At 42.8% G+C, this 27,716-nt stretch overlaps 1 protein-coding gene across 6 annotated transcripts in view; it reads left to right on the top strand.

Moving 5' to 3' along the window:
• Positions 1-27,716, top strand: part of ZNF609 (zinc finger protein 609) — a 116,935-nt gene that overhangs the window by 21,694 nt on the left and 67,525 nt on the right. For 5 of the 6 annotated variants that reach the window (XM_060282629.1, XM_035131162.2, XM_035131166.2 and 2 more), the window contains one exon: positions 2,429-3,325. The exons of the other annotated variant lie outside the window; for it this stretch is intronic. In XM_060282629.1, coding sequence (XP_060138612.1) covers positions 2,561-3,325 — 765 coding nt within the window. In that variant the 5' untranslated portion in view covers positions 2,429-2,560. The remainder of the gene's footprint in view (positions 1-2,428; positions 3,326-27,716) is intronic. 6 annotated transcript variants of the gene reach the window in all.

Below are 27,716 nucleotides of genomic sequence, written 5' to 3' on the forward strand. Positions count from 1 at the left end.
CTCAGATACACACACAAAAGTAACAAGAGCTTTAAAAACATTCCTCCTTCCCTGCTGTACAGAGTTTGTTGCCTAGTCTTTTCAGGTAAGAACAAATTAGGATGCTATGGGCTATAGCCCAGCTTTTGGTTTCTGTCTGCAACTTGAGAATGCTTTACATGGGTGTTTGCCGATTTAATTTTATCGTTCATACTGTTTCTAAGCTGATAAGCCACAGGGGTCTAGCAAACCTACAGGAATGAATGATGCTGTTGCTGGCAATGTAAAGGTAAAGGTAAAGGGACCCCTGACCATTAGGTCCAGTTGTGACCGACTCTGGGGTTGCGACGCTCATCTCACGTTATTGGCCGAGGGAGCTGGCGTATTGCTTCCAGGTCATGTGGTTAGCATGACAAAGCCACTTCTGGCGAACTAGAGCAGCGCACGGAAATGCCGTTTACCTTCCCGCTGTAGCGGTACTTATTTATCTACTTGCACTTTGACGTGCTTTCAAACTGCTAGGTTGGCAGGAGCAGTGACCTAGCAATGGGAGCTCACCCTGTCGTGGGGATTTGAACTGCCGACTTTCTGATCAGCAAGCCCTAGGCTCTGTGGTTTAACCCATAGCGCCACCCGCTGGCAGTGTATTGCTCCCATTTCTGCCCCCTCTGCCCCTGTCAGCAATGCATCTCAAGTAAATCCATGTTTGGTGCTCTTCCCCAGCAGAACCCCATTCCTATTCAAAGCAGCTGAGAGAGCTATAAAGTGCCACAAGTCAGCAGGGTGATCACATAGTAAACCTTACAAACAGGGCATTTAACAAAAAGAGAGGGGTGAGCGGGCGAGTGAGAGAATCAGGTATCACCAGATCATCTGCGTTGGCGAGAACATGGTGCTGATATCTCCAAGGTTGCAGGTTTGATTCCCATAAGGGACAGCTGCATATTCCTGCATTCCAGGGGGTTGGTCTAGATCAGTGATGGCCAAACTTGGCTCTCCAGCTGTTTTGGGACTACAGCTCCCATCATCCTTAGCTAACAGGACCCAGTGGTCAGGGATGATGGGAATTGTAGTCCCAAACCAGCTGGAAGGTCAAGTTTGGCCATCACTGGTCCAGATGATCCTTAGGGTCCCTTCCAACTCTGATTTTATGATTCTTCCACTGCCCCCCACCTGTGAGTTAATTGTTCAGCAATAAAGGATTTAAGGGAAGGAGGCAGGGAGCCCAAAGAGGGAAAGCTCACCAGACTCTCTCACCCACTCCAGAGCATGAAGCAGGGAAAGAAGGAAAGTGGCAGCTCATACTGGAGAGACGGGTGGCACCTTTGAGCAGGTGTGAGGGTTGCCCCTGTTCAAGTGCTTCCGAGCCCGGCTAGCCAAGTCTACTTTTGCTGTTAAATCCAGGTGCAGCAGGCAGGAAAAGCAGACAAAGGCTCCCACACCTTAATTAATTTGGAGGCACCAAGTTTCTCATTCCACCCCAGTGTGCTCCTCTGGCAGCAGCTGAGGAACCAGAGTCAGTGAGTCTTTTGGTTCCTCACTTTCCCATAGATCAAAGGATATGCACTCTGCTGTGTGAATATCCTAGTTCACCCAGCACCAAAAGATGTGTCTGTTTGGGTGCTGTGTTAGCCAGGTGGGGCACTCTGGCGCCCAAAGACGTGCATCTTTGGGTTCTGGGCTGTTGTGCAAACCACTGGGTCTGTGGTGATTCAAATCAGTTGATTCACGAGGCAATACAGCACCAAAAGAGGCATGTATTTTGGTTCCCTGCTGTCCCCCACAGTTGAAGATGTTAGGCACTAGACCTGGCGGCCAGACATCTCCGCTTCCTCACAAAAGGCCGGTTGCCTGTCATGAAATGCATACTTTTAATGTTTTATTTGTTTTTTTATGACAAATTCCATTGTGTATTTTTTTGGTGTTGTAAGTCACATTGAGTGTGGTTTGAACTGTGGGAAGCCAGCATACAAATAAAATTGTATGCATGTATGCAGTTTTACAGTTACGGTGCTTAAAAAAAAAAGATTTTCAATAGGTATGACAGTGTAGGGTTGACAAGCAGCATATTGTCTTAATACTTTGGGATTTGTGCTTCTCTCTGTGATGTGCTAACGTAACAAGGCCCGGTATGCTATTTTAACTTTGGTGCCTTAATTTGATCATAAAAGTACTTTGGTGTGGGGAGAGGAGCTATAGACCACCTACACATTGCAATTATATGATAGTATATTACCATCAGTGGCATTGGTGTAGGCCTTTTGATGTTAGTGTAACACCGGTTGGGTAGTACAAGTCTGGGGAGCAAATAAGTATATGCTCAGCTGGTCTGCATGTGTATCTTTGTCTGAATGTGAACACCTTCCCATATATGATTGTGTACTGGTTCTTAGACCCATTTCCTGAGTAACTGCAATGTAATATCCATTGTTCTTGCTTTCCCTTTCAGCAATTATGTTGTCATCTGGGCGCACCTTGATAACTGGAGGCTTGAGAACATAGCCGAAGCTGCTACTTCATACCCAAAGGCTGAGGGAGCAGACAAGAGGCTTGAACCTTGAGGTGGGTCGTTAACTCTAAGATGTCCTTGAGCAGTGGAGCTTCCGGAGGGAAAGGAGTGGATGCAAACCCAGTTGAGACGTATGACAGTGGGGATGAATGGGACATTGGAGTAGGGAATCTCATCATTGACCTGGACGCGGATTTGGAAAAGGACCAACAAAAATTGGAAATGTCAGGCTCCAAGGAGGTGGGGCTACCAGCACCGAATGCTGTGGCGACACTGCCGGAGAACATCAAGTTTGTGACCCCAGTGCCAGGTCCACAGAGCAAGGAAAACAAATCCAAATCCAAACGGAGTAAGAGTAGCAAGGACAGTGGCAAGGCTGCCCCAGGATCCTCTCTGTTCACTCCAAGTGAAGGGACCAGTGGCAAGAAAGAGGTTCAGGGGCGACCTGGTGATGGCGTGAACTCTAGTGGCTTGGTGGCTGCCATTGCCCCAAAGGGCTCTGAGAAATCGGCCAAGGCTTCTCGAAGTGTGGCCAACTCAAAGAAAGAGAAGGAGGGGGGTTCGTCCAAGAGTAAGAAGGAAAGGAGTGAGGGTGCGGGTGCTCCAGCAGAAAAGGAGCCCAGTGTACTCCAGCCTCTTGCCTTGGCTGTTAGGGTTGGGCAGTATGATGGCGGCCAAGGATCAGAGCCTGCTGCTGCTGCTGCTGTCGCCGCCGCCGAGCAGCTTGGAAGTATAGCTATTGACACAGGATCTGCACTCAATCCTTTGGGAATTAAGACGGAGCTGGAAGATGGTGACAGTGAGTGTCGACAGCTCAAAAAGGTCAAGGCAGAGAAGGTAAGATGTGGGCAGGTGGCTGGGCCTGGTAGGGTACTGCTGCTGGAAATTAGGGTCTCCACAGTAATGCCAAACACTGCAGTGTTCTTCTTTACTGTAAAGGGCATATTTTGTCTCATAGTGTGTGATGGGCTTGTTGTTGCTCAGGAGCTGAAAATGAAAGCAGATTCTTACATTTTACTGCGATTAGGCTGATATTTGTACCAAGGAAGTAGAATGGTGGAAGGCTAAATCTGCTTCTAAATCTGGAAGATCATTGGAAATAAATGATTATTTTGCTGTTTAAAAACTAGCAAAACTCCTGTGGGGGACACAACAGCTGTGACCTTGTCAGCAGTATGAGATGTAACTGATCAGGTATCTGTTGAACCTCCACATGTAGATGTTAGCTAGGGTATATCATCTCTTAGGGAACAAATATTCCATCTTTGTCCTAACAAGCACTCTTTTAAGGTAGGGTCATATTGTTGTATAATGACTTGAAATTGTAACTGATAAAAGTTCTACATTGATACTGCTTCTGGTAAGAGAGTGAATGATAACCCGCATATTGTTAACGTTTTGCCACAGATATGTGTATGTGACTTCAGTTGGATGGGTTTCTGCAATATGGAGATGCAACAAAATATGTGTTTATCACATGTGACCATGTGTGTGTGGAACCTATACAGTTTCCTACATGAGAATTATTTCCATATAAAAATGAATGTATGAAGTAGCCCTTAGAAATAATCCATGGAAATGAATAATCTCCATTAATTGTGTGACACAATTTCTCATCCTGATCTTGTCTGGCAGGTCCAGGGCTTGTGAGACTTGCTCAGATTATTCTTGCTTAAGGTTATATATGAAAGTGGTGACTTTCATAGTGCATGGGCAGTTGGGTCACAATACAACCTCAACATTTGTTGGTTACCTCCTTTGTCTTTATTATACTCTCTTTTAAAATAGCTGGTTTTCTCAGGATTGGTTGCTTAAAGTTGCAGAATCATCTCTATTCTATGTGCTCATTGTTTTTTGCTGTTGGACTGGAACTAGCCACAAAGTAGGCCATGGCTAATTTTCAATGACCCCTGTTAACACCTGTTTCCTTGGAGTCTTGCCAAAATAAATGCATTTTTAAAAAATGCTGGCTTGGTATAGACATTAGTCTGATACTAACTTACTTAAGTTCTTAAGCAAGAATTCAGAATCTGGATCCCCTGACATAGATTAGCTGTACTTCTTCTTCTTCTTCTTCTTCTTCTTCTTCTTCTTCTTCTTCTTCTTCTTCTTCTTCTTCTTCTTCTTCTTCTAAAAAGGTTGTATGCCCTTTTTCTTTTTAAAACAGATTGGACCAATCACAGTTATTCTAATTGAAGCAAAAAATGTTAAACATTGAATATTAAAAATGAGTTGTCAAAATTAGTGATGGCACGCTAGTAGTGAAGAAATGACAAACTGTGCTCTCTGATATACCATATCAGAAACTGTGAGGTTAGAAAGTAAATTGGTATGTTTGGACCTGCAAGCAGCTATGATAGCAGTTTTGGGAGGGGGCTTCTCTGCTTTCCCAGTGGAGTCCTGACTTACTTGGATCATGTAGATTCAAGATCCTGTCCTATTTCAGTCAGTTTACAGCTCCTTAGAAACAAGTTGGACTGAAAGGTTTTTTGAAGTTGTTCAACAGGGCTACGGTTGTAGGCTGCTCTTGTGCTCATCCTTGTAACTTCTATGACAAATGCTTTTAAAGGAAAATTGGATGTTCCCTTGTTTCAGCTGACTGCCCTGTCTAAGTGTGTGGTTGGGTTTTTTAGTGCTGAATTGTGCCACTTACCACAGTGTCTTGGTGGTTATGAACTGCTTTCGTTGCTCGTAAGGGCTAGAGAACCAAGTTCCTAATATGTATCTCTTTGACATGTATGGTAGTTAGAAACTGTAACCTGCTAAGGATGATATGGGTGTGGCCACATTGCCACCTTTTGTTTTGCTCTAGAAAATAAGCAAAAAAGTTTGCTTCTCCCATTGCCATACCTGCCAAGTCTCCCGCTGAAAAATGTGGGATCAGCAGTGGTGCGGCGCGGCACCGGAAGTTGCGTAGAAGCAACTTCCGGGGCCACTCTTCCCATGTGTGGGCACCGGAAATCAGGCAGAGCAGCACCGGAAGTAGCTTCTACGCATGCCCGACGGCCATCTTGGTGGTGGCCGCCATGCAGCCACCACCAAGATGGCCGCCGGGCATGTGTAGAAGTGACTTCCGGTGCTGCTCTGCCCGATTTCCGGTGTCCACACATGAGAAGAGCGGCACCCAAAATGGAGGCTCCCTGGCAGGTAGGAAATCCGGGGGATTTCCGGGATTTTTCTCCATTCGGGAGAACAGCTGAAAACGGATTAAAATCTGGGGGTTTCACGCGAAAAACGGGATACTTGGCAGCTAAGCCCATTGCACCGTAGTCAATATGTTGCTAGTCACTTACCAAACAGATAAATTTCTCAACTCTCTGTTGTGTTTATTGTATGATTTCTATTTGTGGGACTGTATGGGCCTTTTCTGTTCTGTGGCTGTGGCTTACTATCCTTTTCAGGTGCATGAAGAGAATTGAGTCACCTCTGCTAGAAAGAACAGAAGGAATGAACAGATAAAGCTCCTTGGGCCTTTCCAAGGCTTACCCCCCCCCCCACTCTAGGAAATGTTGAAGATTTTTGTGGGTCATATTAGTAAAGATGATCATGCCGATCAGTCTAATTGGCCAATTATTTCTAACTCTCTCCTGAAAGTAGCAAGTGTTTGTGTGACTCTCCTGTGCCTAGTAGTTCTAGGTGTGTGACAGCTCATTGGATCATAGTGGGCAATGATTTTGTATGCTAGAGATAGAAATTGAAATGAAGATACTGATGTGGGAAAAAGGAAAGAAGAATGTTTACATACTTCAACAAGAATGAAAACCTAGGACTTGGATTTACAGTGAGTGGAGCAGAATCTAACCGGATTTACAAAAAGTGAAATAATGCTTTCATGCTGTAGGGGATTGAGGCCTTGCTTATGCTTTAAAAAAACGATTCAGTGTTCATTTTCTCTGAAGAGCTGTCAAGGTTCATCACCTTCATATCATGAATTTTATGGCAAGAGCTGTTTGCAGAGAGAGATGTGCTCTGGTTTAAAGTGCCACAGAAACCTATTCATAGCTACTAACTGAAATATCTGCATTTCTAGGATACTAGTGTAATCAGAAAGAAAAGCAGAAAATGTATAAATAGGTTATTCTCTTTCCCTTTCTGTTGATTATATGAGCCAGAAAGCACTTAGGTGGGAGTACACAGAATAGCCTGTGATGAAGGGGGTTGGTTGCTATGCATGTGTTTTTAAATATAAGCAGAGTGCCTTCACTTGACTATTTTATTGTCATATTGCAGAAATGGCTTTAAATTGCTTCCTTCCTATTGATTGTAGGGTAGGGATTTCTTGAATTTCCATTGAGATATATTATACAGTACTTTATTGGTACACACAGAGAGACTGCTTTGCTCTCCCTCCAACCCCAGCCAGCTTGCTTGTACAATGAAAAATAATATCAACATAATATGTAAAATCTAGAGTCCAGGGTCTGAGCCAGCTTCTGAAATAAATCCTGGAACTTCAAATTGACTGTACTTGTCAAATTGAGCATACTGCCTGGTCCACCTTGTAAAAATGGCCAATAGCAAACTTAATTGAAAAATATGCTTTGTCTGCTAAATAAATGATATAGTCTTGTATCTTTGTAAAATGGGAGCAACAGTATTTGAAAAACTGTCTTTCAAGTGTTCTTGCAGTGCCCTAAGTCTCAGTTAGCTTCTTATGTATATTTGGGTTTTTTTGGGGGGGGGGAGGAAATGGTAGTACAGTAGACGTTTGTGACTTCAGCAATTCAGCAATTTGATTTTTTAATGCATCAGAATCCATTTCCTTTGTTAGGATACTTTAAACTTGCAATGATCAGGGAGGATGGCTTAGGTCTGACAAAGTTTGAGACTAGAATGAGAAAATAGTATGGGATTATTTATTGATAGATTTATTTCCTGCTCTTCACCCTAACGTCCTAGGACAGGTTACAACATTAAAACACAACATTAAAAGCAATAGAAAACACCTTATCATCATAAAAAGGTGGGTCCTAAAAACATATACCTCAGGTGTCAAAAAAGCCAGGGTAAAAAGGAGCATCTTCAGCATTCTCCAGAAACTATATAATGAGGGTGCCAATCACACCTCTGTGGGGAGGAAGTTCCACAGAGGCTGCCACAGAGAATGCCTTCTCTGAGGGTGGAGTAGCTGACAAGAGAGCTGCCAACCCCAGTATTCATAGGATGTGCAGGGAAGGAGGTGGTCTGTCAGATATTTCCAGCCCGAGTCATTTAAGGCTGTAAACGCCAACATGAGTACCTTGAATTGGGCCCAGAAATGAACTGGCAATCAGTGCCGCAGCAGTTTTAAAACAGGGGTTATATGAGATCTAAATGAGTCACTAATCTGGCTGCTGCATTTTGAACCAACTGAAGTTTCCAAGTTGACTTCAAGGGAAGCCCGATATAGAACGCATTTGCATCCAATCTGGAAGTTTTCAGAGGATAGGGTACAGCAGCCACTGAGGCCACCTGAGCCTCCAGTGACGGTGCTGAATCCAGGAGCACCCCCAAACTATGAAACTGCTCCTTCCAGAGTAGTGCAAGTTCAACCCTGCTCAGGGCAGCCCCCCTTTCTGGACATGGGAATCCAGGTTTCAGCTTATTGGCTCACATCCAGGCAGTCACTGCCTTCAAACACTGGTCTAACATCTCAACCACCTCCCCTAATTCAGATGGTAGTGGTACCTATTTATCTACTTGCACTGGCATGGTTTCGAATTGCTAGGTTGGCAGAAGTTGAGACAAAGCAACGGGAGCTCACCCTGTCATGCAGATTCAAACCGCTGACCTTCCGATCAGCAAGCCCAAGAGGCTTGGTGGTTTGGACTACAGCGCCACCCACTCCCCCTTTACCTATTCATACATAAACCAGAGCTTTTTTGGTATCATTCTGTTTTCTGCTCCAGCCAAACTCTTTTACAGAGGAGGAGGCCTATCTGTGGGGGTGAAGGAAAATTTGGGATTTGTAGGGAAGACTTTGCAGGTGTGGGAAGAGCTAATCTAATTAAACCCTGAAAACCTGTTCTTCACATTTACATTAACTGGTACCTTTTAGAAAGTAGATGTTCACTAGACAGTTCTGCTCTGAGTCCAGTGTTTTTCACCTCTGCTAGAGCCTGACCCACACAGGTACATCTGGCAATTTCATTATAGGGTTGACAACATATAGGGTTGCCAGACTCAATAGAGGACAGGACTTCTGTGCCTTTAATTGCCCTGCTCTCTTTTGGGTCTGGAAACCTGAAAGAGAAACCAGCATACCCTTTGCTTGGAAACTAAACAAAGGGTCTGCTGGTTTCTCTTTAAGGTTTCCAGACTCAAAAGAGAGCAGGGCAATTAAAGGCACAGAAGTCCTGTCCTCTGTGAGTCTGGCAACCCTAACAACATATGCTGAAGACACATCTCTTGGACATCTGAGGTAGGTGTTTCAGTCCCACCCCCCTTCTTGTGACTGAATTGTTTTTAATATTGAATTTTAAATTGTCATAACCTGCTCTGGAATCTGCTGCTGAAGGAGATGGGTAATAAATTGAATATTAAATATGGGGGTGATCACCTGGATCTTGGAAGGAAGGTGCCTCATCTCTGAACATATGGTAATGCTACTTAAGTGCTTCAGGTTTTTCCTTCTGTCAGCTTTGAGACTGTGTGGTTGGCAGCTTCTGATGCTCTGGTTGTGGTGTGGCTTTCTCAGATAATAACACTATAAATGGCAGGTTCTTGCTGTGTGGCAGCAGCTCCTGTTGCACCTGCAGGAATGGGAGGTGCCGTTTAGCAGACTGGCAATTCCATCAGCCTTCTCTGCTCTTCCTGCTTGGTGTGAAGGCAGAGAATTGAGCAGCGGACTAAATGGCTTCACTGTGTTTCACTCCTCTAGCTTTATTAAGAGTGGGAACATGCATCTCTAACATGTGGGTTACTAATGTGATGCTACTCGGCAGGAAAAGGGACTTTAAGAAGTCCCCCTTGTTAAGAGTTCCAGACGCTCTGAATGCATTCCTTTTCACTGTCATAGACTGGAGGAATTCTTCCAAGTGGAGTAATTATACTCCTACTTAGATTCATATCCAGGAAGACACACCAAAAAGCTTGATCTTGGCTAGTCTTCAACCAAGGTTTTTCACTTTAACCATCTGTCAGTTGTTATTTATAGCTTTGGTCAGACAATCGCAGCAAGCCTTAAGTTTGCATATTCTCCTCCTCCTATGCATGTGAGAGGAAAAACATTCACAATGAAGTATAGTTCCCATTACATATGAACTGGGACTGGTGGCTTGTTTTAACCAACAGTAGTTTAAAATAAACAAAAATAAAATTGTTGATTTTCTATCAGATCTATGTGCATTTGATATTTGCTTTAAAGTCAGGCTCCTTTGTCTGATGCATACTGCCAAAGGACACATACTAATTTATATTAGTTGATATATGTACCCTGGAATGAAACACTAATTGGATTGCTGCTTTGGATGAAGGGGCACAGTGGCATTTAGGTGCGATTCCTAGCTCCAGATAAAGTTTATATATAAAAATTAAAAATTAAAAAACCTTTTTTAAAAAGGGGGGAAATTCCATTTTTTCTTCTACTTTAAAGGGGGGGGAGTTATTATTTTTGGTGGCGGGGGAAGGGGTAGAGGGGTAAAAAGTAGTTTCTTCCTTTCTGCAGTCTCCTTTGTCGCCACCTTCCCCTGCTTCCTCTGAGGCTTGCTTACGGAAAGCCAGCTGCTGGAGGGGTAGGCTCGGGTCGGGCTCAGCTACGTGTCCTTTCGCAGTCTCCTTTGCCCACCTACCTCTCCTCTTCTTTCCCGTCAGCTGCGGTGGTGGCGGTAGCAGCGGGAAGGTTGGGGCTCCTTTCCCCCCTTTCCCCTCATTCTTTTTCTTCCTCTTCCCCCCTTTTCTTCTCCCTCTTTGCATTAGCTCCACGGTCCTACTGGCCCTGGAGTTCCTCTGTGCCATTGGGCTCCCCCGATTCCTCTCCGCTAGTGCCGCTGGCGGTGGCAGTCCGGGAGCCAGCTAGACAGAGCCGTTTACTTTGGCTGGCTTCAGGAGCTGATTTCTGCCGTGGCGGCCGCCATGATGCCTCACCGGAAGTCCAAAAAAGTAAAAAAGCTCCAGATAAATTTAAGGTCTTCTGTATTTCATTAAAGTTAGGGTATTTTCTATATACAGTGGTATCTCGGGTTACAAACACTTCGGGTTACAAACTCCGCTAACCTGGAAGTAGTTGCTTCAGGTTGTGAACTTTGCCACAGGATGAGAATGGAAATTGTGCCGCAGCGGGAGGCCCCATTAGCGAAAGCGCGTCTCAGGTTAAGAATGGTTTCAGGTTGAGAACGGACCTTCAGAATGAATTAAGTTTGTAACCCAAGGTACCACTGCATAAGCATACATTTTCCTTCAATTATATTTCTTACAGTTTGAGCTAAACCTTGCAGCAGAGTCAAATGTTAATTTAGGGAGACAATGGAATGTGAGATATTTGAACAGGAACTTGTACTAAAATTTTGATTGTGTCAATTCAATTTTGAACAGAGACTACAGGTTTTATGGCTGTTACAGAGATATGTAGCTGTTACTTCTCCATTTTTGAATGCTGTGCATAATGTGACTCATATACTGTAGATATTTCTTTAAATGAAATTTGAATGTTCATGTTTTCTACTTGCTTATAACTGACTATCCAATCTGCTTCTGTCCATTACTACATTTGATCAGATATGTTTTATCTACAAAAGCTCTTGAAAAAATAAAAATTAAGCTATTAGTCAGACTGCCAAACTGCAGCCCTCCAGATGTTTTGGCCTACAACTCCCATGATTCCTAGCTAAGAGGACCAGTTGTCAGGGATGATGGGAATTGTAGTCCAAAACATCTGGAGGGCCGAAGTCTGGGGATGTCTGATTTAGTGTGATGTCCAGTTTGTCCACTATATTGACATCATGCCTTGTTCATTCTGAATGCTCAGGATGAACCAAGGATTACTTAACCAAAATATTTAGGATTTTTTTAAGCAGATGTATTTTTTAAGAAGTGCTAACTTCTGGAGGTAAAAATAGTGTAAACATAAAATGTATTTGTAGGCTGTGAGTTTATCAGACAGCTTGTATTTCAGGTTGCTGATCAGGACAACTTTTGGTATCCATGAATTGCAACTTTCCCATATTGGGTCATCAACCCAAATGTACTTTGGATCGTGCTGAGATGGTGTTTCATACAAATAAAAAAGCAGGGCCCTATATCATATGAAACAGTGTGATCCATCACTTTTAGAACATATTTTTCATGGTTCACATGAGAACCAAGCTAGTTTCTAACTGGATCAAATAGTCAAATACTGTATGCAGGTAAGTTAACAGTGAACACTGAGTTGTTTTCTTCTTCTGACAATCTTGGAGGTACTATAAATCCCATAGGTGTTTTTAATTAGGCTGGGTGTGAGAGTTATCTGGCTGGGAAGGAAAGACTTGAATGCAGAGCAAAAACATTAATTAGTTGACAGAGGCCTGATCAAAAGGAATAGGCTTTGCCATTGAATATTAATTGTAGCTTCATTTACATTTCAGCTGACACACAGTCTGCTGGGAGTAGGGTTGGGTTTTTAAAACAACAAAACATGGAGACCTTTTTGGAAAAGGGATAAAAAAAGTAAAATGCTATACAAGTGTAACCTTTAGATTGTAGAGAGAATCACAGTTCCATCTCTTCCGCTGTTGGTTGGTAAAGATAGGAGGCTTCAGAGATCTGGTAAAAGCAGATGCAAAATAATGGTGGTTCTGGGTGCAATATGCATTTGCAATATAGTCCTCTCCAGCCCACTTGTGCAGAGAGTTCAAGGATGGCCTGCTTCTCTATTTGTTTGTTTGTTTGTTTGTATTTAAAATATTACTCATAGCCAAAGACTGCTTATACACATATGAAATAGGGATTTTTGAATCAGTTCTTGAATCAGTTCTGATGCTTACTGACCTGGCCTGAGCTGCCCCTCCTGGACTAAATTATGTTGCAGAACTTTTATTATCCCACCAGGTTGAGGCACTGAAAGTGACATGAACTGGAAAGAAATAATAGAACCATAGAATTGTAGAGTTGAAAGAGACCACGAGGGTCTTCTATTCCTGCCCTCTGCAATGCAGGAATCTTTTTGCTCAACATGGGGCTTGAACCCATGACCCTGAGATTAAGAGTCTCATGCTCTACTGACTACTCATTCCTAAAATGAATGCTCCTGGCCATTAATAATCTTCTGAGGGTCTGCTTCCCTTCTGAGGTGAGGTGGTTGACAACTAGAGATCAGCCCTGAAAATTGTGGTGCTTCGTCTTCAAGCTTCCCCTCAGATTATTTGTAGGAAATGCTACTTTTCTATTTAGCTTTTAATGGAGTTTTATTTGTGGTACTGAAATGGAATTGTTCACTGCTTTTATTTGTTCATTTTTTGGTTGGCTTTATCCAGCTGAAGAATCCCTGTGATTAAGGGGTGTTGGATAAATATTTAAAACCATCAAATCAATATTCCTAATAGATGGTGTCTTTGCCAAAGACCTGTGTGATGTTGGGACCTTAAGTTCAACATAAATCCTCTCATTATTCCCCAACCTAGTATAGGTCATTAGAGAGCCTAAATATTATATCAGATTTTTATATTCTACCAACCTAAGCCCAAACTATTCTCAATTCCCACAGCTTCACTGCATTAATGTGTGCCTGTAGTTATTTCTGTGAACAAGTTAGGTATGTGTCAGCTTGCAGAATAGCTGGAATTGCTTAAGATGATGATTTAGTGTAGCCTCCAAATCCTGAATGGAGTTGTATCATTATGGTTGGGAATCATGCAAACTTCATAGATTTGTTCTCCTGCTATTAATGTAGTTGTCCCATACGAGGTCCTGGTCAGATGAAAGAACTAGTTGAACATATTACAAAGAAAGGTATCCATGTTACAGAGACCTTAATGCTGGCCCCCTGGGTTAGGAGACTGATACTGTCCACTACTGAGGCCTTGAAAGGGGTGGTAGAAATAGAAAGCATGTATGTCCTCTCTTGACTCTCCTCCTCCTACATTTTTTTAAAAATTCCTTTACAAAACACAATAAACAAAAACTTTCAGAATTCCTGACTGCCTTTGCATTATTCACTTGACTGCTTCTGAGTCTCTTTATAGAACAAATTGGATATAAAATGGTAAAGGTAGAGGACCCCTGGATAGTTAAGTCCAGTCAAAGGTGAAGATGGGGTGTGGCTCTCATCTCGCTTCAGGCTGAGGCAGCTGGTGTTTGTCCACAGACAGCTTGCAGGGTCATCTGGCCAGCATGACTAAACCGCTTCTGGCACAACAGAACACTGTGACGGAAGCCAGAGTACATGGAAACACCATTCACAGCGGTACCGATTCATCTACTGATGTGAAAACTGCTAGGTTGGCAGAAAGTTTGGATATAGAAAGCTATTGGGAAATATCAAATACCCTGTTTCTCCAAAAATAAGACGTAGCCATAAAATAAGCCATAGCAGGATTTTTAAGTATTCAAGGAATATAAGCCATACCCTGAAAATAAGACATAGTGATAGACACAGCAGCAACGCCAGCTGCGGCAGGAGGAGGGGAAAAATAAGACATCCCCTAAAAATAAGCCATAGTGTGGTTTTTTGAGGAAAAATAAATATAAGACACTGTCTTATTTTCGGAGAAACACGGTAGTTGTAAGGAAATAGCAGTTCAGCATTGCAGGCAATTTGTGAGGAGGTAACTAACTGCTGTACGGCTCCCTCGGCCAATAACGCAAGATGATCGCCGCAACCCCAGAGTCGGTCACGACTGGACCTAATGGTCAGGGGTCCCTTTACCTTTAACTGCTAGCTCCACTTCATATTCTATGTGGCATGGAATATATGGTATTTATGAAAACGTAAGAGATGAGACATTTTGGCAGAAGCAACTCTGAATGAGAGAAAGCCAAGTTAAGTAACACCATGAGCCTTCTATCTTCTTTTCACCTTTAGGTGGGTCAGCAGGTATGATATCTCTGTCAAAGTCATTTCCCTCAGCTGTCATCCCCTCTCTCCTAGCAAGGGACTGAGGCAGTTAGAGCAGGAGCATTGTCAACAGCCCAAGGTACATGCTTGTCTTCCTGCTGCCTTCCATTAAGGAATGCCAGGCGGTTTCCATGATTGTAAAGGTATCATCAGGATCAAATGTGCCAACTCCTACTGGCTGCTGTGTTGGTAGCCAGCAAATAATAGTCAGATATTGAGAGCAGTTGGTATTAAAGGACATATTCTTCATACTTCCTTTTTATCCTCGCCTTAATGGTGAGGACATGTTGGCATTCCCAACCACCATAACATTGCCCTTGATTGAGCGAATACAGCATGCGCTTGTGGTTCTTTATCATCTACATTGAAGGGCTAAGACCCGGAAAATGGAGAGCCGTAAGTGCAGTTGCAATGGTGTTGTCTAGTCCCTGTCCCAGAGGAATGGCAGCACATTTTGGCAGTGCATTTTGTTGGTTAGGTTATTATTGGAGAGCAGTTACTACTCAGATGAGGTAAGGTGGTAACAAATGGCATGTAGTAGCTAATGAATGGCATCTGTAGGAGTGGCCAAAGTTGCAAAGAAAGTTGTTTGTCAGGCCAGCAGAGTGTTTCCACACATAGGGTTATGACATGAAACCCTCAGATTCCAAGCAAGTTCGCATGTGTTATTGCCTCTCAGTATTCAAACCTTAGGGCAACTACTTGTTTCTAGGGTGCTTGGCATTTGTGAAGTGGTAAGAAGGGGGCTTGGATTGAAGACAGATTGTGCCCTTATGTAATGCATGAGCTTGTACAAAAAACTCAAAGAAAAATTACTTATACTTGTTTTTATGACTTTTTTTGGGGGGGGGGGGTAAGAGCCACTACGTGTGTATGAAACATAGCAATGCCCAATAAGATATGTTTAGGGCAGGGGTGAATAATTTGTAGCCCTTGAGATGTGGTTGGACTCTGTTTCCCTCAGCCCTAGCCAGCATGGTCAGTGTTCAGGGGTGATGGGACTTGTAGTCCAGTAGGATCTGGCAGGCTGCAGGTTCTCCAGCCCTGCTGAAGTGAATTTTATTCATGGCTATTAGACGCTTTCATATGTTTTATATATTTATTAAATTTCTAAACTGGCCTTCCTCCCCAAAGAGGAAGTACTATGTTGCTGTGTATATTGTTTATTTTAGGTTATGGTACCTGCTTGGGACACGGGTGGCGCTGTGGGTTAAACCACAGAGCTTAGGGCAGGGGTCAGCAACCTTTTTCAGCCGTGGGCCGGTCCACCGTCCCTCAGACCATGTGGTGGGCTGGACTATATTTGGGGGGGGGGGAATGAACGAATTCCTATGCGCCATAAATAACCCAGAGATGCATTTTAAATAAAAGGACACATTCTACTCATGTAAAAACACACCAATTCCCGGACCGTCCGTGGGCCAGATTGAGAAGACAATTGGGCCGCATCTGGCCCACCGGCCTTAGGTTGTTTACCCCTGGCCTAGGGCTTGCTGTTCATAAGGTCTGAGCTCCCGTTGTTCGGTCCTTGCTCCTGCCAACCTAGCAGTTCGAAAGCACGTCAAAAGTGCAAGGAGATAAATAGGTACCGCTACAGCGGGAAGGTAAATGCTGTTTCCGTGTGTTGCTCTGGTTCGCCAGATGCGGCTTTGACATGCTGGCCACATGACCTGGAAGCTGTACGCGGGCTCCCTCGGCCAGTAACGCGAGATGAGCGCTGCAACCCCAGAGTCGGTCATGACTGGACCTAATGGTCAGGGGTCCCTTTACTTTACCTGCTTGGTCAATCCAGTCTAAGCAGCCGAGACTAAGGGTTTCTGTCAGGCACTGGAAAGTGTTCTTTGGTATTAGAGCTTTCCAGCTGCTGCCATTCATTTGTGTCTTTCCCCCCAGTGGTTTTCCACTCGTGAGATATGCATGAATAAGCTCATGACACAGTTGCCTTTGGAGGACTTGCAAAGTAGAATGTTCATTTCCTTATCATCCACTGGCCTACAGTACAAAGTCTTCTGTTGCAGAAACCAGGCAAGAACATGGTATATGGCCAAGATGTCAAGAGTTACAAAGGAGGAAATTGGACTTCCATGCTTAAACCAGTACTATTAGATTTTGACATTGTGTATGTTGGCACATGTGACTTTGATTGCTAAATGAGCTGAGGCAAATAGCTGCTTTCTTCTGATGTGCCTGTTCTGTGAGTAGAAGGTGCTGGCAGTATTGATCTATGAATGGCAACCATTTTAACATATTTTCTGTTTTTTTAAAAAATCCAGTGCATCTACTGCCAGCTCCTTTCTCTTCCAGATAGTTCTGCTTTTGGAGCTAGTATCCCAGTCTTCACACTAGCAGATTTGTGCGTGCTCACAATATATTAGAACAGTGGTAGCCAACATGGTGCCCTCCAGGACTGGGCAAGCAAAATCACATGTGCCTATAAACATCCCCCTTCTCCTTTCCCTGGGAGCTTGTTAGGGCTGATGGGGGTCTAACAACATACAGAAGACATCACATTGGTTATCCCTGCATTAGAAAGAGGCACATAATGAGGAAGGGGGGCCCCAGGAGTAACCATCTTAATAATGATTAACTCAGAATGTACGTAGAAATTCCAGTCTGTTCTTTTTATTGATGATGTGTGTTAGGGCTGGGGGATATATTGTCCCAAACCAGTTTGAACTCCATACAGTGGTACCTCGCAAGACAAATGCCCTGCAAGATTAATTTTTCGCAAGACGATTGCGTATTGCGATCTGATGGTGACTCGCAAGACAAATTTGTTTTGTGAAAAATTCGTCTTGTGAATCGCGGTTTCCCATAGGAATGCATTCATATTCTTTTTCCACAGTCAGCCTCATTCCTTTATTTTACTTAATGATGCAAATTCTACTGAGAGGTCAAATGTATTTCTGGGTCTGAGTGATACAGAGTTCTATTCTAAACAGTCATTGAACTCCTTCATGTTTGTATCCCTAGCAGCAGGGAAGCTATTTTCCTATGGTGTGACACTGATCTCAAGCTGCTGGGAATTAATGTGTGTAGGCCTGACTTAGCTACAGGGGGCAGCAAGTTAAGTCAAAAGTGCAAAATTCCAGGATTAAGAATTAAGAATTTCCTTTTCCTGCCTTTTAATACTTCAGCATGGTTTGGAGAAATTCATGGTAGACATTTGGCTGTCATTAGAACAGCCAAGCACAGCACTCCCTTATTTTCCATCCTGTTTTGTTACTTGCTGTTTTACATTTCCATGTTCCTGAGGCCAAAAAGCAAATGTGGTACAGACGTTTGGACTGGATGCAGTATACATGTTGTTTGTGTATTTCCAACATTTTTTCTTATGAATTAGACTTGGTGTGCTCAAAATGAGGCTTTTTACTTTCTGAGTGAGACTAATAACTGTCAAGGAAGGACTTAATGCACTCCCACCTCCCTCTTCCTCTGGTGTGGCCACAAGGACGAAGCTGGAAGAATTTGCTTTTCTTTTCAACTAATCTCAGTTTGCCTTTCTGTCCAAACTGGTAGATAAAGATAAAGGACCCCTGGATGGTTAAGTCCAATTGAATTTGACTATGGGGTGTAGTGCTCATCTCTGCTTTTAGGCCGAGGGAGCTGGTGTTTGTCCGCAGACAGTTTTTCTGAGTCATGTGGCCAGCATGACTAAACCACTTTTGGTGCACGGAAATGCCATTTACCTTCCTGTCACAGTTGTACCTATTTATCTACTGCCGACATAGCAGTTTGAAAGCATACAAAACTGGTAAGTTTAAGCCACAAATAGTGTGGTGCCTTCCAGATCTTGCTGGACTACAATTCCTATAGCCCATGCTGTCTTGGGGCTTAAGGGAATTATGCCCACCAGATGACAATGATGAACTGTATCTGGCTGGTTTAAACAGTGTCTTGCCTGAACAAGCCAGCTCCAACCCATGCTTTGTGATTCCTGACCTGCTTGTATACACTTTAGTTAAAACTGTGGCCAGTGGATAATGGAAGCAACTACTTCTGTTTCTTCATGGTTGAGGAGGAGGTGGGGAGAAGACACCTGAAGCCAATGCTAAATTAGTATTGTGTCCAAACCAGGCTGCAGAACTGTTAAGTAATGCCTGATTATTGTCTTCTCAGAAGGGCTCTGCTTCTGGTCATTTCTACTAGTCAGGAATTAGAGCTAAGCACTTGGAGCAGAATGCATAAGCACAGGGAGATAATTTTGTCTTAAGGCAGAAACCATTGCAGCAAGTGAAACATGGAGATGTCTCTTTAAGAATAGGTGATTTGTTTCCACTGGCCTCTATCTCAGTCCTATGCATGTTTTCTTGTGCAGCAATGGGGAGTTGATATTGGTAATGGTTGGCAAAATAAATATGAATGGTCAGTCCTATTCTGTACGTCACAGGCAGATCACTGGACAACTGCGGTAGATCACAGGTAGATCATAGGCTCCCCCCAAAGAAGCTCAACAACTTTGAGCTGAACCCCCTGATCACTGCCAGTTTTTAACTCTGTGAGCAGATTGCAGTCTCTTGGGAGCTGGCCACCCCTGCTGTACGTGTTACTGTTTTCCATGGAGATGAATTTATCCAATCCCCCAAGAACGTTGGTCCTTCTGGTGAATTCCACTTACTTGCTGCCAAGAACTAGAACTAATTTTCTTCAAGGTGAATCTGTAGAACCTAATTTCTAAAATAACAAAGCTTTTGAGCTTTTAAAATGAGGTTTTTAAAAAGAAAAATTCCATGTTTATTGAGACTTGAGTAAGTGTAACCTCGGTAGCAAGGTTCTAAAAAGCCACATCTCCTAACAGCCCCATCCAGTTTTCAGAGTTCTAAAAGCTCCAAGGCAGGCCCAGGATGTTTTGCTGATGTTGGCAAAATGGCCAGACACCACTCCCACCCACACGACGATGCCCTCCCTTAGATTCAGGCACTGGCCTGCTCCCTCCTGGCAAAGAGGGGAAGAATGGAAGAAAAAGGGAAAGGAGGAGAAGAGGAAGAGCTGGATTCGATTGTGTCAAGAATCCAGGGGGCCATGCCACCACGCAGGGAACAGGCTGCCATCAGACAAGCTGCCTACCCAACCAGAGGGGATATGCTGGTGCTTCTTGGAGAAGAGGGCATGCTAGGCATGCCAAGTATAATCAGCACAACAGGCAGTCATCGCTCCCTTCCTTTCCCTTCACCCCTTCCAGCCGCCCATTGGTACGCTGGTCTGCCTGGGAAGTGAAGGGAGTCGAAAGTGTGGGCTGAACTATTCTAGGACGAGTGCAAGGGGAGCAAACATTGACACTGATACAATAGCTTCTCCCTAGGTTAAGTAACGTGGTTCCCCCATTGCAAGCAAGCAAGCAAACCCAGGCAGTGGGAGCAGTGAGGACAACCATAGCAAGTGGGAAGCCTGGGCAGGCTGGCAGCAGCCACCTGAGACAAATGGCTTTACCTCGCCTCATTGACAGGCCACCCCATAAAAGCTCCATCTTGCAAGAGGTGGGTAGTGCAGGATCATCACTTCACAGGCTTCCCCCATAATGATTTGCTAGGTTATGCATGGTTGAGCTTCTTTTTGCAATCTTCTCTCAGTGTAGCCTCAATGTGCCAGTTACCGGTACGTGTTAGGGAACATATAAAGTGCAGCTTCCTTCTGCTCTAAGCTGTCTCTGGCCAGGAGTTTAGGAATGGAAGATGGAAGTTCTAAATTCTACCTCATTATACAACCTGTATTTTGAAAGGAGACCAAAACCATACCTATTTGTCACAAATGACAAGTTGGAGCCAAATACATTTCTAATCTCCAAAGCAAGTTATTGGGATCCTACACCAAATATTTACAAATTTGTTCTGGGTAGAAGGAGAGTGGGATTCACTTGCATAGTGTTAAAAACACTATGCTTTTATGTGAATATGCGTGTTTTGGTGCATGGTACTGAAGAGTATACTCTGCTCCTAAACTGTTCATAGTGCCAGGCACCAAGCCAGATTCTGGCATATTGTAAAGTCTGCACCTGGGTTTGTGGTTTCTTTACCATCAAGCAAACCACTATCAGTAAGTGAAGGGCAAACCTTATTTACCACTTGTGGTTTGTTTGAAGAAAAGCAGGCCACAAGCCCAGGTTTGGACGTCAAAGGCTTGCTTCCTGGCAGCACTAGGGAGGAGCAGAGAGAACTTTTCAGCCTTGTGCAACAGCACCCTAAGCATTCATGTTTAAACCATAGCCTATTTTTAACTGGTTTAATGTGATGCGTAAATTGAGGCACTATGTGTGCAATTTTGTACAAAATTGTGGAGCTGATTCAGGTGGAACTTCACACCCCCGCATTGTGAATTTCTGTTGTTCTTCCTATAACTTATGATGCAATTTAGTTTGAAGGTACCTTAAGATCTTTCTGTTGGTATTTCTATAGAAATAGCATCACTTGTCCTTTGGGTGTCTTCCATATTTGCTACTGTGGTTCTGTGCTCATTTGCCTCTTGCATTAGTATGCCCCTGCAGATGTTGCATTGATGGCATCTAGAGACTCCTGGCAGCCATTAAAACAGATGACTTTTGTTCTGCTTTTCAAGTTGCATGACAGTACAGGTGATTTTGAAGAAGGGTTTGATATGTCAGCAGATGGAAGTGGAAAATTGGTGCCTTTACCCATGTCTGGGAAGTGGGCCATTACTTGGATTGACAGCAAAAGCAGAGAAATCGTAGGAGCTAACTGGTGCAGCTGAGACACTCTGGCAAGCTACTGGGATGCTGGCCAGGGAGATAATAGCAAGGGCACAGCACAAGAATTTTCATCTAAACAAGAGGGGTGCTATGTTGTTCTTGTAGGGAACTTTGATTTCTGGCATTATTTTTCATGATCACAGATTGATGGAACAGTCTCCCATCAAAAGCAGTACCACTGAATATAACAAAACATTGGCCTTGGATTTCATCTACTGGGGATTTGGGGTCTCTGGCTTGAAAATTGTTCATAAATATGTGTGGCATTTTGGCTTGGTGTGTGTGTATTTTACATCCTACCTTGTCTTAATCCTGGCAGTATTTTCCTTCATACTTATCCAGAGATAAGTGTGCAATGCAAATTTAATCCAGAAAGACATACAATTAAAATACTGATAAAGCAGAGTGTTTAAAATATAGCAGCCTTCCAGTGCTTAAAATACAAGCCATTAAAATACCCCAAAGAATAAAAATGTCTTAATATTAGAGAGGGTGATACTTAAGATACCTGGTTCCCAAGCAGTGAAGGGCTTTAAAGGTTAAAGCCAGAACCTTGAATGTCAAAGTCATTAACCTACCGGTACCAGTGTAGTCTCAAAAAGCAATGTTCTCAAAACCAAACTGTGCCCACAAATACAAGTTCCTGGGGGGAACAAGAGCAGAAAACAGCTAATTAAAACTATGATGCAACCTTCTCTTGCCCTTACATTCCACTGGATGTGATCTTGAATGCATGCCCTCTGAACTGCCCTTCCCAGTCCCAGTGGGACATATCTCTTTATAAGCTTTTGACTTCCCCTGACCCACTAACTGAATCACTCCTGCGTTTCCCATCACCCCACAATGCAGTAGTGTCCCATGTTTTTTATAATATATTTGTGGAAATGTATTTGTGTGTTAAAATTTTGTAATATGTTCATGTCATTTTTTAAAAGTCCAAATTATAAGAAGTCCCAGGATCATTAATTGCAGGTGCACTTTAAATTTGCATTTCTTTCCAGGTTCTTTCCTTCCCCATGCCACCTCATTGAATGAAAATTTACAGATAAGAAAATGTTGCTTTTCACATGCCCCATGCAGTATTCATTCATTCATTCATTCATTTCGCCAACCTATTTTTCTTTTTAATATTGTTTGTTATTACGGTACATCTTGTATCCTGACTTTCCATTTCAGAATGAAACTCCCAAGACTGCTTACATTAAACTTTGAAACGATCAATTAAAAATTAAGCAAACATAAAAACAAACCAGATGTAGCAAATAAAATAAAAATCAGTAGTGGAATTAGGCATAATAAATGCCGATGTTCGCCTGCCCAAATGCCTGCCGGAACAAAAGAAGGCTTTGCTATTGAACACCATCAACAATGGCCAGATAGATTTTTTTTAGCAGGCCACAGCCTAGATGTTACAATGGAAAAGGTTGTATGTACACCAGCAGTACTTAAGATGGTGGCAGGAGGCATATAAAAACACCTTCAGCTGAACTGAGTGGGTGAAAGGGCTTGTGTGAAGGGAAAGGTCTAAGTATTCTGTTCTTAAGTCAGTTAGGATTTAAAGATAGTAACCTTCACTCTGAATTGTACCCAGAAGTTGACTGGAAGCCTTTAACAAAGATGTTTTGCCTGTTCCAAAAACCTGGTTCTGATCAAATATATAGCCACTGCATTTTGTACCAGCTGAAGTTCCCAATTCTTTTCTGAAGCAGCTTCATATGTAGTGTGTTAAAATAATTTTCCGTAGGGTGAAGGGCAGGAAGCAAGCAAGCAAACAAACAAATATTCAGCCTTGGTTTAATTATAAAGCACCTGTGAATTATAAGCGCTCTTGGATGTTGTAAGTAGTGGATTCCTACTAATACCAAAAACAGAGACTGGAGATCACACTTAAGGAGAACATAATTGTTTGTTATGAGTCTTCCAGCTAGCTAACACAGATATAGATGAAGAAGGCCAATGTCCACTAACTCCAGGTTGATATTTGAAAGTGGTAAACAATCCCCACCCCAGCTACTAGTGTTGGACAGGACCTATGTCAGTCATGTAAAGCAAGCAAACAAAAACAAACAAATAAACAAACAAACAACCCAAGCCATTAGGCATTTTACCCACTGTGAGTCCTCCAATTTATTTTGGTTTCACTTTTCCCGTCCCTGAAAATTTGAGTTGCTAGTGTGTAATTAGAATTGTGAAAGGGTGATTGAAATAGAATGGTACCATCTGTGTAAAGTTTTCTTTCCCTATCCCTTAGAATAGAGAGTAGATACCAAGATGAATGGAACTCAATGATGGCACAAATATATGCATGCCATTTAGTCTGAAGACACTGAGCAACAATTGTGAAACTCTTGAAGGGTTTTCTGTGTAGCATGCAACGTTCATAGTGGTGTGTGTGCCTTTAATAGCTATTGAACTACATTATAGGTCACATTTTTGCTCATTGTCATTAAGCTTTGAACATGCCACTCATGATGTGGTGAATCTCCTATTCTCTTATGTGAGGAATCTCCTATTGTTTCCTGCTTAATCCAGTGTTGGCTGGAGACTCTTTTTTGCAGGCTACGTGTCCTATCTGGTTAGGGCGGAGGCTTTCAACCTCCCTTGACCAACTATATTCTTTCTGCGGAGTTTTACCAGTAGCACTAGGTTTTGATATTACCGTACAACACTGCTCATTTTGTGCCAGAATCAGTGATGGATTTGGTTGTGATGTATCTGAAATGAAGCTTCATTTTTCAGCTGAAGGAATGAAAGGCCAGTATCTGGATCGCTAATGAGTAAACAGAAGCATGCAGTGAAATCAGATATTAATTATGTGCCAGTTAAACATGCTTTGCAGAAGAAAAAGTAGCAGGTAAGCTGTGTAAGATAGCAGTGCTAGATTTTCAGTGAAGACATAATTAGTGTGTTCACCTTCTGAACCATATAGCCCATCCTTTTACATGCATAGGTGGCTAAATGAGGAGGCGATGAATGAGCACATCCTGAAGATGATGAGTGTGCTTGTGTCCATTTAAATCTAGAAGACCCAGTCCTGAACATATCTGTTTGAAAGTAAGTTCTGTTTGTGTTGGTATAATGTATATGATATCTGCAGCCATATGGATTCATTATGAGTACATATGCATTTTTAATGCACCTTTTGTGTAATTTTATTGTATGCTGCTATGAGGGTTTGGATCACCATTAGCCTGCATATAAATATGAATTGGACATATGGGAATGAATTTATATTATTTATGTAATCTATATGTTCTCATTATACAATTAGTAATGATGTGGATTGAATTTGGGACCCTTTACACCTAGGGCTTGCCGATGAGCAGCTCAGCGGTTTGAATCCCCGCAACGGGGTGAGCTCCCGTTGCTCGGTCCCTGCTCCTGCCAACCTAGCAGTTCAAAAGCACATCAAAGTGCAAGTAGATAAATAGGTACCGCTCCAGCGGGAAGGTAAACAGTGTTTCCATGCACTGCTCTGGTTTGCCAGAAGCGGCTTAGTCATGCTGGCCACATAACCCAGAAGCTGTGCGCTGGCTCCCTTAGCCAGTAAAGCAAGATGAGTGCCGCAACCCCAGAGTCGTCTGCGACTGGACCTAATGGTCAGGGGTCCCTTTACCTTGACCTTTACACATGCAAAGCATGTGCTGAACACCTAGCTAGGGATGGTGTGTTCAACATTCTGTTTTCATTCAATCATACACTAGCTAGGAGTGTAGGGCAACATACACAGTGTAGTACATACAATGCTGTGTTCAGAATTGTCAGAATCTGCAAATCCTAGAAATTAGCAACGCTTTAAAACTGTTTTTAAGCCTATGATAGGGTATATTTTCTTCCATTCTCAAATCTCAGCTTAATCATTTCCTGTCCTTTCTGTGTCTTGTTGCCCAGCCTTTCTTTTTCTTCTGCATTCAGCACAGGGGTCTTATAAAGACCTATTTATTTTCATTTTAACAGCTATAACTTGCTAAAACTAAGTTCCTTCCCTGTTCTCATTCTGGACTTGAAAACTAGGTGATTTCTGAGAAACTGGAAAATACTGTCATTAACCATCTCCAAACCTTGACAGCAACCACAGGAGAAATATTTTTTTAAACTGATAAATTAATAATTCCTGTGTGTGACTGTGTTTGGGCGGTGGGAGGGCAAGGTTGAATAGATACTTCTTCATGTGAAGCAATTGGTGTTTAGTGAGGCCTTTGAATTTTGAAATTGAAGAGGTTTTACTTTTTAATTTGACTATCCATTTAATGACAAAAGCTGCATGGCCTGTGGATTTGAATGATAGCAGCAACTTGCTTTAACCGTACACCACATGGTTAGCTTCTACTATTCTTTGTTCAGTGGATCATCCTCTTACATCTGCTGAACAGATGGAAGTGTTTTGGGGTTGTTGTTTTTTTCTTTTTCTTTGGAATGAACTAGCTGCCTTTTTAAAACAGAACTTCTTTTCACAAGTAAGGCTTCCTTAGGTGGCAAACATCCTCACAAGGTGTGTGTTGCAATGAGTTTCCAGTGAAGTGTGTATGCCTCCATATGTGTTAGTGCAAAAAAGGGTCTTTCTAATATTTCAGCACAGACTCTCGTCTCTCTCCTGCATCTCTGCACTTAGAAACAACAACCCCTTTATTGGAAAAGTGTGTTTTACCTCTTGGGTGCAGAATGGGAAAAGGCTTATTAAAATTATTTCCAAATATGTATTCTGTTTGAGCTCTCTATGTTCTAGTTCTGAATGCCATGGGCTTTACTTGCTTTTGCAGCCAGAATGCAGGGTCCTTCCTGTACAGCTAAGCTGTTACCCCCTTCCTCCAGACAGTCTGCCAAGTAAATCTCTGTGTGGGAGAATGTGAAAGGCAATTTAGCAAGGGTTGGAGTTGTTCAGCAAGGGCCAGGCAGTTGGATAGAGAGACAGAAACTGCACCAGAAGCTGCCTTGTTGAAGACCTTAGGAAGTTCCATTTTGAAGTCTGAAAGGATCCCGTAGGGAGGGGATAGGCTAGGAGCCAAGCAGCTCTTTGAGGTGGTGATGTTGAACTCATAAATAAGAAGAGCAGTTGTGTGGGCCAGTAAAGAAAGTCTTTTCTCTTCTCTGGAGAGTCAGGCTGACCTGGAGAATAGTCTGGAGGTATTGGAGGCTATTTGATGTTCTTTTCTTCAGAACTCTTGTGTCTATCATATGGTCAAGCATTTTTCTAGCAGAAAACCCTTTCTTTTTTAGTATTAACACTTGAAGGTACAGGAAACATATACTGTATGTGTTTAGTGTTTATGGCCCCTTCAGGAGTGGCTATTAATCTTCAGTGCTTTGCAAGGTGGGGAGACAGCTCTAGCTTCAGGAATCTGGGCTGCTCCATCTTGGTGAGATAAGGGCTTGAATTCTAACGAAGAATTAAGAGCTTGAGCTCTTTTCTTAGTAAATTTGTTGCAAATGATACTTCTTTATCCAAGATTGCACATATTGGATGCTGAGCTCTGGGGATACTTACACAGTAGGGGCAGGTTTCCCATTCTTACTCCATCAGTCAGTGGAGTGCTATGTTATTTATTTACTTACTTACTTACTTACTTACTTACTTACTTACTTACTTACAGGTGTGGATGATTTTGTGTGCCAATATCTGCTATCATTTTGGCTAATTTCCCCGTGTTACCAAAATGGAAAGCACAGATATGTTACTCTCAAGGTGCTTTTTGAAAGCAGTGGGCTAGTATGAAGGTGGTGGTATATTTACTATTCATTAGTATCAAGAGGTTTTTGAGTCTGAGTGTAGAGTTTGGGGGGGGGGTTAAGCATTATCCTGATAACCTTCCCCTGTGGCTTAAACAAGTAGCATAATTAAGGGTGTATTGGAATGGAATAAACAGGATCAGATACCCCTGCAGCAGGAACGGTGTCTTCTGCCTTGGCACAGCTTCATTCTTCCACTCAAACCAACTTTGTAGTCGACTCTGGGAATCCTGAGACTTGGATTGCTAAGATGTGTAACAGGATCTCCATGGATATGCTATAGTATAGCTGACATTTTCTGTTGCACTGATTCTTGAAATATGATTCTAAAATACTGAACCTGCAGGGGTAGAAGGTTTGCATGGGGTTTACTTAAGCAGAACACTTGCTCTGTTCTGCCATTCCCATGATTATGGTGTAAAACCTCCCCCCCCCCAATTATTAATACTTGAATCTGAAAAAGCCTTAAGTACTTCCTTGTATAAAGATCAGTCACTATTCTTGGGGGTGTGGGGCCAACCTGTCAGCTCAATGATAGAGAAGTGTTGGGAGTAGGATGAACAGACTTTTCACTTAAGATCTGTCAGAAAGCCAGCTGGCATTGAACACAGAAGGTTAGAATAGCTGCTGTTGGGTCATTTTGTTCTGGTGCCAAGAATTTTTAGAGGTAAATTGATCTGTACTGGAACTGGACTGCAATGGTGCTTTAATGATAGATTTATGATAATTGGCAGTGGGCTTCTTAAGTGGCCAGTGGTGCTTTCAACAGTTGGTTCCTTACTCATGGG

Source organism: Zootoca vivipara, chromosome 14 (assembly GCF_963506605.1).
Source record: "Zootoca vivipara chromosome 14, rZooViv1.1, whole genome shotgun sequence".
NCBI classification, from domain to species: domain Eukaryota; kingdom Metazoa; phylum Chordata; class Lepidosauria; order Squamata; family Lacertidae; genus Zootoca; species Zootoca vivipara.